Source organism: Gopherus flavomarginatus, chromosome 10 (assembly GCF_025201925.1).
Source record: "Gopherus flavomarginatus isolate rGopFla2 chromosome 10, rGopFla2.mat.asm, whole genome shotgun sequence".
NCBI lineage: Eukaryota > Metazoa > Chordata > Testudines > Testudinidae > Gopherus > Gopherus flavomarginatus.
Genome location: NC_066626.1, coordinates 53,945,618 through 53,964,487, shown reverse-complemented (window position 1 = coordinate 53,964,487; position 18,870 = coordinate 53,945,618). Strand labels below are relative to the sequence as shown.

At 39.0% G+C, this 18,870-nt stretch overlaps 1 protein-coding gene across 7 annotated transcripts in view; it reads right to left on the bottom strand.

Moving 5' to 3' along the window:
- PRPF40A (pre-mRNA processing factor 40 homolog A) overlaps positions 1 to 18,870 on the bottom strand; it is a 50,125-nt gene that overhangs the window by 15,932 nt on the left and 15,323 nt on the right. For 6 of the 7 annotated variants that reach the window (XM_050969211.1, XM_050969215.1, XM_050969214.1 and 3 more), the window contains 10 exons: positions 15,946 to 16,023; positions 15,731 to 15,841; positions 15,219 to 15,339; positions 14,052 to 14,076; positions 13,208 to 13,594; positions 11,606 to 11,714; positions 10,459 to 10,523; positions 9,586 to 9,750; positions 5,162 to 5,270; positions 2,839 to 2,989 (listed from right to left, as the gene is read on the bottom strand). In XM_050969211.1, coding sequence (XP_050825168.1) covers positions 2,839 to 2,989; positions 5,162 to 5,270; positions 9,586 to 9,750; positions 10,459 to 10,523; positions 11,606 to 11,714; positions 13,208 to 13,594; positions 14,052 to 14,076; positions 15,219 to 15,339; positions 15,731 to 15,841; positions 15,946 to 16,023 — 1,321 coding nt within the window. The remainder of the gene's footprint in view (positions 1 to 2,838; positions 2,990 to 5,161; positions 5,271 to 9,585; positions 9,751 to 10,458; positions 10,524 to 11,605; positions 11,715 to 13,207; positions 13,595 to 14,051; positions 14,077 to 15,218; positions 15,340 to 15,730; positions 15,842 to 15,945; positions 16,024 to 18,870) is intronic. The other variant, XM_050969208.1, reaches the window with a different exon arrangement.

The window sequence follows — 18,870 nt, the reverse complement described above, 5'->3', positions numbered from 1 at the left end:
TATCTGAACTGAACAGAAATCACCAGGGTCTGATGAAATGCATCCTAGAATACTCAAGGAGCCGACTGAGGAGATATCTAAGCCATTAGCAATTTTATTTGAACAGGCGTGGAAGACAGGTGAGATGGAAAAGGGCACATATAGTGCCAATCTATAAAAGGGAAATAAAGACAACCCGGGAAATTACAGACCAGTCATCTTAACTCCTGTACTCAGAAAGATAATGGAGTAAATAATTAAGCAATCAATTTTCAAACATCTAGAACAGTGGTCCCCAACCTTTTTCATCTGGCGGACACCAGACGATAAGCCATGGAGGACCGTGGCAGCGGACGAGCATCCCCCGAAATTCCGCCAACAAGCAACAACTTTAATAGTTGTCACCGCTGACAAGCAGTGTCTTTCAGAGGCATTACCAACAGCATTTCGGCAGCGATGCCTCTGGATGACGCAGCTTGCCAGCAGCATTTAGGCAGACGCTTGTCCATCGGACAGTACACAGGTGCACTTAGATGACCCGCGGGCACCTCATTGGGGACCCCTGATCTAGAAGATAATAAGTAATAGTCAGCATGGATTTGTTAAGAACAAATTGCGTCAAACCAACCTGATAGCTTTCGTTGACAAGGTAACAAGCCTTGTGGTTAGGGGGAAGCAGTAGACGTACTGTATCTTGACTTCAGTAAAGCTTTTGATACAGTCTCACATGACCTTCTCATAAACAAACCAGGAAAACACAATCTAGATGGAGATACTATCAGGTGGGTGCAAAACTGGTTGGAAGACCGTTCCCAGAGAGTAGTTATCAGTGGTTTACAGTCATGCTGGAAGGGCATAATGAGTGGGGTCCCACAGGAATCAGTTCCGAGTCTGGTTAGATTCAATATCTTCATCAGTGACTTAGAGAATAGTATAGCAAGTGTACACCTATAAAGTTTGCAGACGATACCAAGCTGGGAGAGGGTGCAAGTGCTTTGAAGGATAGGATTAAAATTCAAAATGATCTGGAGAAATGGTCTGAAGTAAATAGGATGAAATTCAGTAAAGAGAAATGCAAAGTACTCCACTTAGGAAGGAACAATCAGTTGCACACCTACAAAATGTGAAATGACAGCCTAGGAAGGAGTACTTCGGAAAGGGATCTGGGTGTCATAGCAGACCATAAACCAAATGAGTCAACTGTGTAACATTGTTGCAAAAAAAAGCAAACATCATTCTGGGATGTATTAGCAGGAGGACTGTAAGCAAGACACGAGACGTAATTCTTCTGCTCTACTCCATGCTGATTAGGCCTCAACTGGAGTAGCGTGTCCGTTCTGGAAGCCACATTTCAGGAAAAATGCGGACAAACTGGGGAAAGTCCAGAGAAGAGCAACAAAAATGATTAAAGGCCTAGAAAACATGACCTATGAGGGAAGATGGGAAAAATGGGTTTGTTTAGTCTAGAAAAGAGAAGACTGAGAGGGGACATGATAACAGTTTTCAAGTACATAAAAGGTTGTTACAAGGCGGAGGGAGAAAAATTGTTGTTCTTAACCTCTGAGGATAGGACAAGAAGCAATGGGCTTAAATTGCAGCAAGGGAGGTTTAGTTTGGACATTAGGAAAAACTTCCTAACTATCCGAGTGGTTAAGAACTGGAATAAATTGCTTAGTGAGGTTGTGGAATCTCCATCATTGGACATTTTTAAGAGCAGGTTAGACAAACACCTGTCAGGAACTGTCTAGATCAGGCCTACACAATATGCGGCCCAGGGGCTGCATGCGGCCTGCGTGGGCTCGCTGTGTGGCCCGCAGGGGATGAGTAGGTGGGCTCACTGTGCGGCCTGTGGGGGGTGAGTAGGAAAGCAGCAGGTGAGGGAGGTGGGCTGAAGAGGCAGGCGGGCAGTGGTGGGGGTGAGGAGGTGAGCTGGGGGGAGTGAGGGGCTGAGGAGGCGAGTGGGTGGGCAGTGGCAGGGGGGCAGGTGAGTTGGGGGAGAGGGAGCTGAGGAGGTGAGCCAGGTGGGTGGGCAGTAGCAGGGGCTGAGGAGGCAAGCCGGGGGGGGGGGGGGCGCTGAGGAGGCGAGTGGGTGGGCAGAGGCAGGGGATGAGGAGGACTGAGGGTGGAGGGCTGAGGAGGCAAGTGAGGAGTCAGTGGCTGACCTGTTCTACTGATCTGGTTTGGCTCTCATCCCCTCTCCAAGGGTTGCAGCTGTCTGGAGGTGCTGCCTTCCACGACTTCCTGAGTCACACCTCATTCATTCAACAAGGCAATTGATTACAAAGTTGGGGGAAGATCTTATTCTAATTCTAGCAAAAAGACATTTTTATTTTCCCTTAATTATACTACCTTAGGGGCCTGCTATAACGTATTACCAAGGTTCAATGTTTCGGTGGGGCAGCGCTAGGGTAGGAGGGTTTTGTTTCTGCGGGTTGGGCGGTGCTGGTGGGCGGGGGGGGAGAAGTAATGCAGGGAGTCTGGGCAATGCTGGGGGGGGGGTGTTGTGTTTCGAGGGGGGCGGGGGGGAGTCAGCAGGGCCGGGGTGTGTGTGTGTGTGTGGTTTCGGCCCTCAGCTGTTTTCTTTACAAGTTGTGCAGGCCTGGTCTAGATAATACTTAGTCCGGCCATGAGTACAGGGGACTGGACTAGATCTCTCGAGGTCCCTTCCAGTCCTATGATTCCAGGATTTCACATAAGTTGCTGACAGCTGGCATTATTTAGTAGTTGCTGAATTGGTCAAAAAAACAGAAAACAAAAAACAACCCCCCCCCCCCCCCAAAAAACCTAACTATTTATAATCATCACTAAACCAGTTCCACGCCCTCTTCAAGAGATTCCCACTTCCCTTCAGCCCCTTACTCTGAAGTTCTTCATCCTCTGCAAATGTAGGATTGTCCATCAGATACTGCTGGGCCTCCGACCAAGTGGTAGAGTATGTTACATTAGCCATGTTGTCCAATATGTTTTTCAAAGCCTCCCAATTCCTCTTTCGTAACTGCTTGGCCTGCTCCTAAAGTGAGTAATCAGGGAAAAATAAATCAATCAGCCAGCCATGCATTAATTTTCCTAAAGTACCAAGTAAGGTAAGATCAAGTATTACCCTCTGATTATATACCAAGAAAATGACAAATTTTGGACACACAAACAGTAAATAATCTATATAGATTTTAAAGTCACTTGAATCCATGGCCATACCACCTTGTCCATAACCTTATCACATTTAGAGCTGGCCAAAACTCAGTTTTCACAGGAAATTTCAGTATTTCAAAATTTGCCCTTTTTTCTGATTCAGTGAATAGCAGCAGTGAAATTGGCAAGAATCACATCAATTTCAATCAGCAGCTACCTGGGCTTCTAGGGTCCATGGCAGCTCTACTATACAGACTGCCTCTACAGATGCTAGACCTTCCAGACTACTGATGATACAGTGGAGGCACTCTTCTTTAAGGCAGAGATGGACACACACACAAAATGTTCTTATGTCAGGTTAGCTAACCTGCAACAGCTAACTGAGGTTAAAATATCAGCGAAGACATAGCAAGCTTTAAAAAAATCATATTAGTAGCTCAAATTAAAGCCTATGGGGAATTTGAGATTGAATTTGATGAGTTAAAAGCCAACTCGCTGTGTTTTCATTACTATTTTAACCCAAGTTAGCTCATGTGGCCTAGCTTACTTGAGCTATGTAGACAGACCCTAAGGCAGAGGTCCCCAAACTGTGGGGCACACTCCTCTGAGGAAGCATCGAGGAACATCCAGGAGATGGGAAGAGAACACTACCCAGCCCTGCTGTGGCCCCAGATCTGTTCTGGCCCTGCCCCCTCCCACATTGTGGTTCCACATATGGCTGGGGCCTGGCTGCCAGCCCCCACAAAGGCCCAGCTACAGCTCCACTCCAAGCCCTGCCCCCTCTCTCAACTCCTGGCTGCGACTCCATTCCCAGCCCAGAAGCAGAGCCACACTTGGCCAAGGGCCAAGCTACTGACCCCCACCAGGGCCAGGCTGAGTCTCTGCTCTCTCCTACCCTCAGCCTTGGCCACTGGCTGCAGCTCCATCCCTAGCCCCACTCCTGGGCCCATACCCACCTCCAGCCTTGGACCTGTTACCCCTGTCCACGCCACCCCCACTCCCACCCCCAACTTGGGGGTGTGGGGGGAGAGGAGGAGGGATGGGGTTAGAGGGGGTGCAACCCTCAAAAGTTTGGGGACCACTGCCCTAAGTGTATATTTACACAGCAGCTGGACAGTGAATTTCCAGCTCAGGTTGAAATACATTTGTTAGCTCTAATTGAGCTAACATGCTAAAAACAGCAGCGTGGACATGACAGCACAAGCAGCAGCTCGGTCTAGCTGCCTGAATACAATCCCACCTGATCACTGTGGTACATACTGGGTGGCTAGCCTGAGCCACGGTGGCTATGTTACTATACTTAGCATGCTACCTTGGGCAGAGTTAGTAAATGGGTATCTTGTAGCTGCTGTGTAGACATACTGTAAGAGTGTAAAGAATCAGTGCTGAACCAAGGGGCTCACTGTGTTGGGGGAGGAGCTGCTTTGCAGAGGAAACCTAAAACTTAGGTTCTCATCACATATAATAAGCAAAAAGCCTGATAAATTTTTTGCAAGAATACGGACCTTAACCCTGGAGTTACAGACAAATGCTATTCTAGGGAAATTTCTATCTAAATTCTCCTTACATTTTTAAACTACATACGTTGCTCTTCAGTTTGTGCCTTAAAATGTTGTGCAGGGTTAGTATGCACAGTTGAACAGGTGCTACATACTATATATATAAAATCAGATTTTCAGCTATGTAAATGGAAACATGCAGATTTATACCAGCTGAGGCTCTGGCCTATAATTTCTTTCAATGTGTAGTATAGAGTATGATAAAGCACTTTTGAACAAAAGCCATTATATAAATTTATGCAATATCCACATTGAACAGATTATTCTTTGTGGGAAAATGAAGTTGATAGGCTTGCAGTCAGCAAGCCTATTTCAGGGAAGTGAAAATTACATACTGTGCACTGAAAAACAGTTCTAGATGGGGTTTCGTAAGTCACTGGCAAGAGAAAAGTTAGACTCAAAACAATCTAGAAAATTCTTTACTTTCTTCAATAAATTCAGATTAAATTGTTTTCTCTGAGATAAATCTTGAAAACTAAAAGAAAAATAATTACCTTTTCTTTTTTAGACAGAAAGAACAAGACATCTTCATAAATTTCAAGACGATCACGTTCTGATATTGCATTCCAGACCTCCATCTCACCAAACATTTGTTCAGCTTTTCTGTATATAAAAAAATCCACCAAAAAGAGATACATAAACACACTTATTGGCACATACTGATTTAAATGTAGTGGTGGTAGTCTCTACACAAAGCTTCACATTTTGGTTGGAAACATTTAGGTAAAACTCTCTCTTTGGGTCAAGTGGTGCACATTACTTCAAACAGGTTTATTTACTTCCTATGATGACTCCAAGATCTCTTTCCTGATTAGCTGTAGCTAAATTAGTCCCCATCATATTGCATGTTATTTTTTTCCAATGTGCATTACTTTACATTTATCCACACTGAATTTAATTTGCCATTTTGTTGCCCAATCACTTAGTTTTGAGAGATCTTTCTGAAGTTCTTCACAGTCTGCTTTGGTCTGAACTATCTTGAGCAGTTTAGTATCATCTGCAAACTTTGCCATCTCACTTTTTACCCCTTTCTCCAGATCATTTATGAATAAGTTGAATAGGATTGGTCCTAGGACTGACTCTTGGGGAACACCGCTAATTACCCCTCTCCACTCTGAAAATTTACCATTTATTCCTACCCTTTCTTCCCTGTCGTTTAACCAGTTCTCAATCCATGAAAGGATCTTCCCTCTTATCCCATGACAACTTAATTTACGTTAGAGCCTTCAGTGAGGGACCTTGTCAAAGGCTTTCTGGAAATCTAAGTACACTGTCCACTGGATCCCCCTGTCCACGTTTGTTGATCCATTCAAAGAACTCTAAGACATTATTTCCCTTAACAGAACCATGTTGACTTTTGCCCCCAAATTTATGTTCTTCTGTGTCTGACCAGTGGTAATGGATTGGCCTGGATGACTCTGTTTGGGCACCCAGGTGCAGCCCTTAACACCTATGTTACATCACTTGCAATGGCTCCCTATTATTGACTTCCAGATAAAGTTAAACTGGTGCAACTTTGTGGTTGATGCTTACATTGATTAAAAGTCCCCCTGTTAAACAGATGTAAGCCATATTTAAAACGATATAAGAAAACAGCCATACAGAAAAATTGCACTGTTTTAACTCAATTGATACAACACTGCACCTTTAGTTAAACTACTGCAACTTTCTATGCACACCAGGCCTTAGTCTGCTACAGCCTGAATTTGGTGACCCTCAGAACTGAATACAAGAATCACCTGTTTTACCAGTAGCAGTGTGTGGCAGCACTGAAAGAAGCTGAAGTGTGGATGACTAGTTAGCTGAGGTTTTTGGGGGGTAGGAGGTTATATGGTAATATTGATTAGAAGCCTAAAAGACTCACAGGCACAGGCACACACACTTCAATTTTAATTCATAATATATAGGAGGTCAGATTAGAGACTCTAAAGGTGCCTTCTAGCCTTAAAATCTGTATTTTGGCTTCAAAGTTATCAGGACATGGGAACAAACAGGATGAGTACTGATCTCTTTTGGTACTATGCTCTTGTGTAACTATGCTGCCAGTAAGGTACACATTTTCACACTTAAACCAAATCTCACTATCTTCACAACTAGCAGAGCTAGAAACTATTTTTCACACACACACACTTAGAATCTTCAAAACACGAAGTCCTGAAAAGGCTCCAAAATTTAAGAAATCTATTTCTCAGATTTTAATTGTTCCTATTAATAACATGGTGCAAAAGAGTGAGGGGTGGTGGAGTTAGATTTTGTATTTTTATTCTTACAAGTCCTAGAGAAACAAGCCAATGTAATGCCCACACTACTGGAAGACATTCAAGTTTTTTAGTGGTCTACTAACTTATTTACTGCTCAAGCAAATGTGTTCACCTAAGTAAAAAGTCAGAGGTAAAGAAAGACTTTGGGATTGAAGTAAGTGTTTAATTAGAACAAGTTAATAGTGCCATAGGATTCAGCAATGATTTTGCTTTGCACTCTAAAATGCTTTATAAAAACTGTACTCCACATTGATCCTGGGGCCAACTGTTTCATGTGAATACTAAACCAAGATTCACATATCAATCCAAAAAATCAACTGGAAAAGGAATACCACACACAGCTTTCTTTGCTGAAGAGAAGAATAAATTCATGTTCATACCTACCGTCGCAAAAACTATGAGACTAATTCATAGGCTAGAAAAAGAAGTTACCAGCAATGATTAGGATGTGGGTACTATCAGGCAATAATGCATAGCTGAAAATGCCGCAGAAAATAATGCGGAAGTTTACCAGGTAAGCTACCCCACTCAGAAGAGGTGAGTAGGAATAGTTTTCCACCCCCGCCTCCCTAAACTCTGTCTACTGGTTTCCGCTTTCACATTTTAGAAAAAAGACCAGCATCAGTTTTTTTGCCTACATGGATATTTACTTTAAGAAAAAAAATGCAAGTAAGCACTCTTACTGTTGCAAAAATACAAATGCACTGTGTACTCTATCTTCATGCAAAAATTGTTAATCTCAGACAACATACAGATTAATAGAGTTAAAACAGCAGCTTTATGGACAGGGTGAATTAGAACACTAAGAAAGAAAAAATCAAAGATTAAAAACATTAAGGGTGACAACAGGTTTCATGCTATCTTGTGATTCTCCACCAATACTATTTTATTGCACATTCATATATTTTAATAATAGGTAGTTGTGACATCTAAGGGGCACCGTGTAGGAAAAGAAGCTTTATAAACAAAGTTGATCTTAAGAAAAAATAAAGACAATACTTTGGATTAGGCAAAGGATTGGCTTTAAAAAAAAAGTACTTAGCCTTGTATCATGCCAAAATGGCCGAATCTCTCGATCTGACAGTACACCAGAAGTAGTAAGTTCACAACCAGGGCCCCCTATACTGACAACCCTCTGCATCTCAGAATGCATGAGGTAAGACTACAATTTACATTTTGAATCAAAGCTAACGTTTATTGCTTTCGTTTTTAAAAGGAACACTGTAAAGGCTAATGACCCAAAAATTAGCTCCATCTGAAAAAAAATCCATTAATCTGCTCTAAACCTTTTGCTGATAACTTCAAAGTTGTCTACAAAAACAAACTAACGGATTATAGAATTAATTCATTTGATGGGGAACAACCCTTGCAAAAGAGCTGTTTATAAAACAGCAGTTTGTCAGTGATCTACATATTATTTTAAAAATTAAATACTAAAATATTCTGCAACTGACCAGCATAAAGAAAGTTGTTTGCAACCTTCTGCATTGAACTTACTGCTCATGAAACTTCATTATTTGTGGCATCAGGAATACCAGCAATGGTAACTGGGATCAGGAACTATTTTCAGATTAGTTTTACAATTTATACATGACAAAGAATTTTTCCCACTCTGAACCTTATGGTGGTAGGTCAGAAAAATAACGGTTCTCCTTTGACATAACTCTTTAATTTCTGTTATGTTGTGTTTTTATACTGATAGTAATGACATTAATTCTTACATGACACTGCCAAGAAGTTAAAAAACCAATGTAACTAACCTCAGTTTTATTCCTATTATATATTTTTCTCATTATTGTGAGAAAAGAATTGTAACTTGTCTGGCTCATTCCAGTTATCAGCCAGGTGATATGGGTAAGGCCACTAAGGGCATTTCTGCACCACAGCTTACTGAGTGGCAAAATGGGGTATAAATCTACAGTGCTAACGCATGCCATGCTCTAAGTGTCCGTGTGGACCCTACTGCTGTGCACTAAAAGTGAGCACTGCACGTCAGTGTGCACTAGGGAACTTTTAGAACGCAGTAGCAGGGTCCGCATGGACAGTTACTGCATGGCCTGCTGGAGTGTTGCACAAGTGGTTGTGCAAACATGCTCTAAGTATTCTACTGTTTTCTTGAACAAAAAATGAAATTTAACAACAGCACCATGATGGGAAACAGGAAGATTAAAATTTAATTTATCGGAAAGATTGTGTTTATTTTTAAATAAAAATATGGCATAACATACTACCTTCATTTCTAGATACTTGAACTCAAATGCTATCAGCTCCACTTATGCCCCATCAGTACTGAGCCTAAAGACCTGGTCCTACAACAGATAATTAGGTTGGTATAACTACGTCGCTCGGGATGCAAAAAATCCACTCCTAACGACACAGTTAAACTAACCCAACCACCGGTGCAGATGGTGCTAGGTCAACAGGAAAATCCTCCTGTTGACCTAGTTACCACCTCATGGGGAGGTGGATTACCTGTGCTGACAGGAGAAGCGTAGGTAGCGTCTTCACTGCAGCACTTTAAGTGTAGACAAGCCTTTAGATTTTTCAAAGATGAAACATTATACAAAGGTTCTTGCTCACCAGAGACCAAGCCAAGTAAATTTAAGGTTGAACTTGAAATGGTGATGGGTCATTGTGGTACATTAAGTTGATCTTACTTGTATCTTGTTGTAGATGTCATCTTTTCATGGTTTTCAAGGAAACGTTGAAAGGATTCTTTAGCTTCTTTGTATTTGGACCTTGCTTCTTCTTTTTCTTCTTTCTCTGTCTGGACCTTGTAAGCATTAAAGGCTTGCTTTTTTTCACTCAACTTTGCCAATGCACTGAACAGCAAGAAAAACAAGATTTTAAGTACACAAAATGGGAATTAGAAAATAGAAGTAATAATGCAAATTTATTTACATACAGAATGAAATACAAACACTAATGTTAATAGAAGTGTGGTGAAACAAAGTGAAGCATACATTACAGAACTCAATTAATACTTAGGCTATTGTATCTGCTTTCATGTCTTTAAATAACGTCTATTAAGTAAAAGTACCTTTTCTTACAACATACTACCAAATAGCCTCATAAGAGATCTTACTTTCAGGACGCATTTTGGACATTAAATATAGATCCAAATTTTCAAGTCTGTTCAGCACTCAACAGCTCCCAATGAGAGCAACGAGCTCTTTTGAAAATATGGCCCAAAAAGTTCTCAGCATCTCCATTATAACAAACATAAACCCCTATTTCAGGGAAGATTTTAAAAAAATGTAAAGTTTAACTCTAGTTACTACTGCTAATATATTTTTGCTTTAAGACCATGTACCATTCCATTGTTCATTTGTGAACATATTCAGCTCCCAAGGTATTTTGCTACTTTAATAAGAGGTCAGACTCAAAAAAAAGAAAATTGGCTTGGTGAAGGAACGGTCAGTATTTGATCAAATCCTATTTCAGTGCTCAAATATGACACTGATGAGGGCAAAGTATATATACATTTTGTCTGTGACAATGTAGATTAAAGAGAAGAGAGGAAGCAGTACCTGTATCTAGGATCATTAATGATCATTTTCATAGCTTGCTCCCATGAGGCATTGGATGGTACACGCTGTGAAGACATTAAATCAATAATGTAACCACTAGATTAGGTACCAACATACTATGGTGATATGGCTTCTTTGGAAATACTGATAGACTAGACTGAAGTATTTCATTTGTTTGGTGAGGCACAGCAGACTTCTCACTGATGTTAACAGGAGAGCTGTACAAAGTAGACTATTCCCCCTTCATACTAACTATGTACAATATGTTAGTAAAAATAAAGTGATGTTTTCATAAGTTAGTCAGAGAGAGAGATACAGGGCACTTGTAGGATCATCATCACTATTTCTACGGTTTGATTCTCTTTCAGGCACTCTTCTACTGCATTTGGACACTAGAATGTTGGGCACACTACAGAAAGCTTCCATCAGTAAACAGACTGAGAGGGAAATTGAGCATTAGCATCATTTTTCTCTCACCACATCCTCCACCTTTTGAACAACGGTAGGAAATTCAGAAAGCATGTCAAAGGGCAATTGTATAGGGCTCCATATTTTTGATCCTGCAGTGAAGTAATAATGCGTTTATAACATTTACTGTAATTTCAATAGCAATGTGGAATATAGCAGAATTATGACTTCACAAAGGATGGATCATAAAAGAGAACCTGTCTAAACACATGTGGCTTTAGTAATTGTAGTAAGATGAAGGAAAAAGGAAATGGATTTTTGTTGACGATAAATGTATTTTAATGTGAAAGTCACTCTTGTTCAAACATCTGCTGTTAAACATAGTGACAGGTTTTGCCTTTGTCAGTTGGCATCTTTATAATTTTCTGCCATATCTTCATATGGCAGTTAAAAATCATCAATTTCTAATTTTGGACAAAATCATGAGTTTAAAATTGCATTATACTAGGGAAAAACATAGAAAGGAGAAGAGCTGTGGGCCCCCTGATTACACACACATATATTTTAAAAAAGTATAGGCAACATATAAGACAATTGTCTAAACAAGTACACTTCCTCTATAACATTTTTTTCCTCGTTTACTCCAATATGAAAATCAAACTTTTAAAAAATAAATCAGTAATTTCTCAGGCAAGTAATTCAGAAGAGTTTAAAGAGTAGTTGACTCAATTTAAAAAACCTTTTCTTTCAACAGTTCTTTAAATGCTTGCTTTGCTTCTTCTTTTGTATTCCATGTATACGTTTTTTTAACTGGCTGGGTGTCCTCTTCCTCTTTTTTGGGAGCAACACTAAAAGATTAAAGACAAAATATTACATACTTTAGGTAAATACACCATTTTTCAGTTAAATCTAAAAAAGAGTCATTATCAATTTAAGCGATGTCCAATTAACAGACATTTCTTGAGACATATTTTTCAAATATATAATTTTATAAGATTGAAATTGATACTTCATATAAAATAATAATTTGCTAGTCTAAAATAAAATGATACACGTTATGGGGGGAAAACTGAGAAACAGACTCTCTCTCTTTGCAATAGTGGTGCCACTATTGCAAATCAACTGCCTGCTCAAACTATCTCCCCCTTGATTTAAGTGAGAGGGGGAGAGAGGAAAATAGGGCATTAATTGTGGAAGAGTCTTGACTCTGCAATTACTCCTAACCTTGCCTAAAACTACTGACCTTCAAAGTACACTACAAAACTTGTCTGTTTTTACAGGCTTTTGGTGAGGGATGGAAGGTGTAGAGTAGTTGCAGTCAGTTGGGAAGGTACGATACCAACTTTGGTGGGTTTATTTGATTTGGATTTTTTAGTTGGGGACTACAGCCTATTCAGAGCGGACTACATGTTTTTTCTTCGTTTTGTATTTTAAAAAATGTATATTCTAAATTACAGACAAGCAACTGGATGTTTCAGGATGATGCTGCCTGCTAAAATTCTCAAATACTTAAAACAAAGAGTCTAACTCACTTTTCAGAGTGGCAATCTGTATGTTGACTGCAGCTGTCTGTAGAGTCTCCTGTAACAGCTGCATGACAGCTACAAGCCCCTGGGCTACTTCCCCATGGCCTCCTCCAAACATCTCCTTTATCCTCACCACAGGACCTTCCTCCTGGTGTCTGATAACGCTTTTACTCCTTAGTCCTCCAGCAGTACACTCTCTCACTCTCAGCTCCTTGCGCCTCTTGCTCCCAGCTCCTTACACACACTTCCTCTCCTCCGGCTCCTCCCCGCCTGACTGGAGTGAGCTCCTTTTTAAACCCAGGTGCCCGGATTAGCCTGCCTTGATTGGCCGCAGGTGTTCTAATCAGCCTGTCTGCCTTAATTGGTTCCTGATTACTCTAGTGCAGCTACTGCTCTGGTCACTCAGGGAACAGAAAACTACTCACCCAGTGACCAGTATATTTACCCTCTACCAGACTGGCCTGGGTCTGTCACAGTATAAATATTGTTTATCTAACATTTCTTTATCTTTCTAAAATAAAATGCAAAGTCATGGGTCCGAACAATCCCCAAATTAAATCTGGCAAATAAATGAAGATAGATATGAGAAAGATATGAGGAGGCTTTTAAAAAATAATTTAAAATGCCTTCTTCCCTGGTGTTTTTTTCTTAACCATTTCTCTCCACTAGCTTTGCTCCAGTCTTTTTTCTTTTGAAAAAAATCTGAACAAAAAGTTTAACCACCTCCAATACAACTACAATCCCACAACTCTCAACACTAAAAAGCCTCGGATTAAGGAGCTGTATTCCAAGCCAAATTATTGGATTTTACTTACTCCACTGAAGCCTCCTGTTTAGAAGTTTCCTCTACAGTGTTAGTGACAGCTTCTGCATTCTGCTCTTGTACAACAGGGGTGACAATGGTTGTGGCAGCAGTGGTGGTGGTGGTGGTGGTAGTAGTTTGCTGCACTTGTTCGTCAGCTGTTGTAGTTACTGTATTTTCATTTTCTACAACAGCAGCTACTGTAGAAGCTTCAGCTTCAGGAGCTGCTGCTACAGCAGGAATGGTAGTGGCTGCAGTAGCAGTCACGGCAGTTTCAACATCACTGGTGGTGGTGGTGGCGGTGGTGGTGGCAGTGGCGGCCGTGGCAGTAACGGTATCTGTAATTTCTGTTGCAACAGCTGGAGCAGAAGATGTTGGAGTTGATTCTTCTGGTTTACTGCTGAATACATGAAGTAAGAAAATCAAAATAAAAGAGTTTTATAGTCATGTAAGTTCAATTAACCTTAAAGGAAAATATTACACTGTAAATACGGTTCTAAGGACACCACTGAGAGTTTTAGGCCTATCTTACAAAAAGTGTTATATCTCACCAAAAAAACAAAAACAAAAGATCTAAAACAATTTCAAAAGTGGGGAGGTGTTTTTTTGTTTTGTTTTTTTTTTAAGAACTGTACAGCTTAACAGAAATACAGGGACTGAAGTTCAAATATTTTTAAATTAAAAGCACTTCTAAAATTACATAATGAAAATATACTTTGGTAATCAAGTATTAAAACACTTTAGAGATTGAAAGCAAGATAGAAGTTTATTTCAAGAGATCAGAGTTATTTCAGTTTAAGAAAAAAATAGTCATTGATACTATCAATTTAATAAAAAAAGTATTTTTAGAAACATACCTGTTTTCTTCAGCTTTAATCATTGCTATAGGGGCAAAAGAAGAAAATGTTTATTCAAAATGCAAATGTTCACAAGACACTTATGTTTGGAGAAGAAAACTTACTGATATTATATATATTTAAAGAAATTGGTCAGATATACAAAAATAGATCAAGCTACTCTTTTATTGTTGATATTTATGATGTTAGTATTCTTGTTTCAATAATTTAAAAGATAGGTTGATTAAAATGAAATTCTAGAACCACCAAAACACAGAAAATCTCACTGAACAGCCTTCTGCAACTACTACTTTTTCTTTTCTGTTCAAACTGAAATAAATATTTTCAGTTTCATCAGGCAACAATGCTACTTTCAATACAGACAAATAGGGTTTACTCAACTGCATCTTTCCGTTTCAGTCATCTTTTTCTATCTAGTTTTTAATTACTAGTGCTGCTTCTCTAATTTTTGGAATTCCTCCACCCTCACCCCCAACTCTCCCCATCTGTACTATTCTATTACCTTAGCTTCCTTAAAATTATTTTACCAAGACCATACCCTATCCAAAGTAAACACTTAATGCAGCATTACACTCCACCAGAACAAACTATGATGTTACCTTTGTGGAACAGCAAGAAGAAATCCAAATGAGACCTAGATTTACATTCATGTGTGTCATAATATGATCTTATGCAAATAAAAGATGGTGGCGGTTTTCTCCCCGCAACATCTCCCAGATAATCTCAAAATAAAGCTTTACTCACATGCACTTTGGGAGATATGCTGGTTTTGACTTTGATAAATTAGCTTTTCCCAACAATAATATATTGAAGCAATGGTTGGCAGTTGGGAAACAGATTATCAACACCATTTACAAACACAGCTTCATGCATAATTTTCATTTTCAACTAAAATAGCTAACACCATTTTTATTTCAAATCCACTGAATGGGATGACACTGAATTAAGTTTAATCTTTGAGACTTTGATCAATGTTAAAATAAGACAGACCAGTTCTGTTTAGTTATAATTTTATATTATTGGGGCAAAACTCCAAAATCTCTTTTTTATTTCAGTATTTAATTTTTAATAGGAAGAACTATTCCTACACTAAATTAACAGTGCCATAATTCATGTAGAAATAACATTTACATTATACACAAAATGCTTAGTTTCCATTACTGTTACCTTCAAGATCTTCAAGCTCTTTGGGTTTTGCCCAGCGTGATTCTTTAGTTTGGGAATTGTAGTAATAAGGCTTTCCAGAGTCAGATTTGTACTCTTTCCAAGGGCATTTAGATAACAATTGCTAACAGAGAGCAAAAACGTTTGTTAAAAATCTCATTACAATGTTTCAAAACAACTAAAATATCCTAAAAACAACCCAAAAATAAGCCTAAAATCAACTGAAAACATATTGCAATGCATACAATGAAAATATTTCCTCAAGAAAAGCAGCAAAATGTAAACCTGATGTAACATTGTGAGCTCAAAAGCACATCAATGAGTATCTTGAAGAATCCCTCCAACTCAGTTATAGACAGTTATCTAGAATTAATAAAAATGTGGTTTTTTTTGGAGTGGGGGTGTTTACAGTTGTAAATTACATTGAAATAAAAATTCTAATGCATGTCTCTTGGACAGTATACTGAACTCATTTTAAGTCACTTGTTTCATATCTTTCAATTAACTTGGTTTACCTCAGCAGGTGTTTTGAGATCATCTGGCTTCTCCCATGTAGATTGTTTTGTTTCAGTATTATAATAATAAGTTCTTCCATCTGGTGATTTATGTTCAGTCCACATAGATTTCTAGGAAAAACAAAACAGACCATCAATGAGAAGCAATAAAATGTGATTATGGAATGCTATAAAAAACTCTAGAAAAATTAAATACAAGTAAAAACTCATGAAACCTGTTTAGAAGGATCTTCATTTATAGAACTGTTTGTTGTGGTGGTTTGCTGGGCTGCGCAAACTATTTGATGTGTGATCTGAAGGGAAAAAAATGAAGTGTATTGAGTTCTTTGGTTTACATTTTTTAAAAAATCAACGTATTTTAAATATATCCAATATGAATTTTTAAACACAGAACAGTAGCCAAAAAAAAACAAAAAAAACCCCCAACAACCTAAAACTGATTCAGATTTACAAATTTCCTGTTTACAGTAAATGATTTTAAAGTATAATGAAGAATCAAAAAGGAAAACTTACAATACAATACTACTCCAAGACAGACAATGACTGACTGACATACATGTACACACACAGAATGTCTAGGTCACTTTTAAATGCAACTTTAAATGCAACTTAAGTTGATAATGACTGAAAATCATTTCCATATGATGGCAGTTTAGTGTGCCACATGAAGTAAGTTCGAAGTTTCAAATTACTTCCTAGGTGACACCTATGTACATCACTAAGGACTGAAAGTTACAATGATCCAAGACTGGGAATTGTTATATTAAGTTATGGACTGGTGTCACATTAATCCTGCTGAAAAGGCTGAATCCACTGGTGTATAGATATTTGTTTATAGCAGTGGTGGTCCTACCAAATTCACAGTCCATGTTGGTCAATTCCACAGTCAAAGGATTTTTAAAATAATAAATTTCATGATTTTAGCTATTTAAATCTGAAATCTCACAAGGTTGCAATTGTAGGGGTCCTGACGCAAAAAGGAAGGTTTGTTGTTTTTTTTTTGTTTTTTGTTTTTGTTTTTTTTTGGGGGGGGGGGGAGGGCGTTTGCGGTACTGATATCCTTACTTCTGTGCTGCTGCTGGTAGCAGGGCACTGCCTTCACAGCTAGGTGCCCGACCAACAGCCACTGCTCTCCAGCTGTCCAGTTTTGAAGGCAGTGCAGAAGTAAGGGTGGCAATACCACAATCTCCCTAAAATAACCTTGTGACACCCACACCACCACCCTGCAAATCCCTTTTGGGTAAGGACTCCAATTTGAGAAACACTGGTCTCCCCTGTGAAATCTGTATAGTATAGGGAAACAGCACACAAAAGAGCAGATTTCATGGACTGTGATGCATTTTACGATTGCCATGAATTTGGAAGGGCTCTATCCATGAGGTATCAGACTTCCCACCCTCCACACCAATATTTGCTCATATTAAGTTATTTTACTGTGTGGTAACTTCTCCTGAACATGAGAATAGGAACTACTTAAAATGTCAAGAAAAACGAAGGGTCCAAATACCTTCTGAAGATTTTGCATGGAGAAGAAATAGTATCAGAGATACAAATATTAACATTTTATTTTTATTAGAGTATGAAAAAAAACGGTTTAATTCAATATTGCAAAACAGACTGTTATGAGTTAGCTGACCCACACACTTTAAGATCAAAGAGCCAGTTAGAAGTAGAAACACTGATGGACTGGTACATGGGCCTTCCAGATTAGTAGACTCTGACCACTCATTAGAAAAACATTTTCCATCCCTTTCGACAAACCATTATAGTAATTGGCACTAATGAAGATCCTTGTTGCTAAACTCAGCTGAGTTACCAAGGACTGAATATAGTCACGAAACCTGAAGTGCTCTCTCATTCTGAATATGTTTGTGTCAGGGCACTGTGAAGACTACATTGTGCTATACTGTTCTGTTGATACAGACCACACACTTCAGAGCTAACAATACAAAAGTTTCATGAATACTAAACAGATGTGAAAATTTCTCCTTTTTAAATTTAACTAAATCAATAGGCTATTTGGGGATTTAAAAATAAGGAGTAATTTCCAGTCTTCACCAGCACAAAAATACTACACTACGCTAAGGAACTGTGTGCCTGTTTTAAGGTTCCGTATCTCAAAAGCATAACTGGCTAAGGTTGAGTCTGTATTTCAGTCCTCAAAGTTCACAAGATACCAGAGTTTAAAAATCATTACTATTTTCCAAGACCTAAAAATATTACATTATTTTTATCACAATCTTATTTTCCTTTGTTTTTATATATTTTAATGATTGCTGTCTTGAGAACTAGAAGAACTAGAAAAACACTCTCCTAAAAGTCCAAGAGAAATTAGTAAAACTGGGACTTTTCAGCTTGGAAAAGAGATGACTAAGGGGGGATATGATTGAGGTCTACAAAATAATGACTGGTGTCGAGAAAGTAAATAAGGAAGTGTTATTTACTCCTCGTAACGCAAGAACTAGGGGTCACCAAATGAAATTAACAGGCAGCAGGTTTGAAAAGAACAAAAGGAAGTATTTTTCATGCAACACAGTCAACCTGTGGAACTCTTTGCCAGAGGATGTTGTGAAGGCCAAAACTATAATCAGGTTCAAAAAAGAACTAGATAAGTTAATGGAGGATAGGTCCATCAATGGCTATTAGCCAGGATGGGCAGGGATGGTGTCCTTGGCCTCTGTTTGCCAGAAGCTAGGAATGGGTGACAGGGGATGGATCACTGGATGATTACCTGTTCATTCCCTCTGAGCCACCTGGCACTGGCCACTGTCAGAAGACAGGATACTGGGCTAGATGGACCTTTGGTCTGATCCAGCATGACCGTTCTTCTGTTCTAATCAGAAAACTCCATGGGAGCACAGATAGCTCAACACACTTGGCATTCAGGTCTAAATATTGAATGGCAAGAGTGTTTGGCTGACAAACTAGTACAAATACTTCGGGGGCAATTCAAGTTTTCAAACACTAGTCAAAGACTGGTAATCTAATAGAAAAAAAAATATTGATCCTTAAGCATGTAAACTGATTTATAATGAGTGCATAAGTAACATGTAAGTTAGAGAGTAAAAATAACATTGGGGGAGGGGTGGAATCAAATAAGGTTTTTCTTTTAAATGTCCATACTTGGACTTATAGTCATT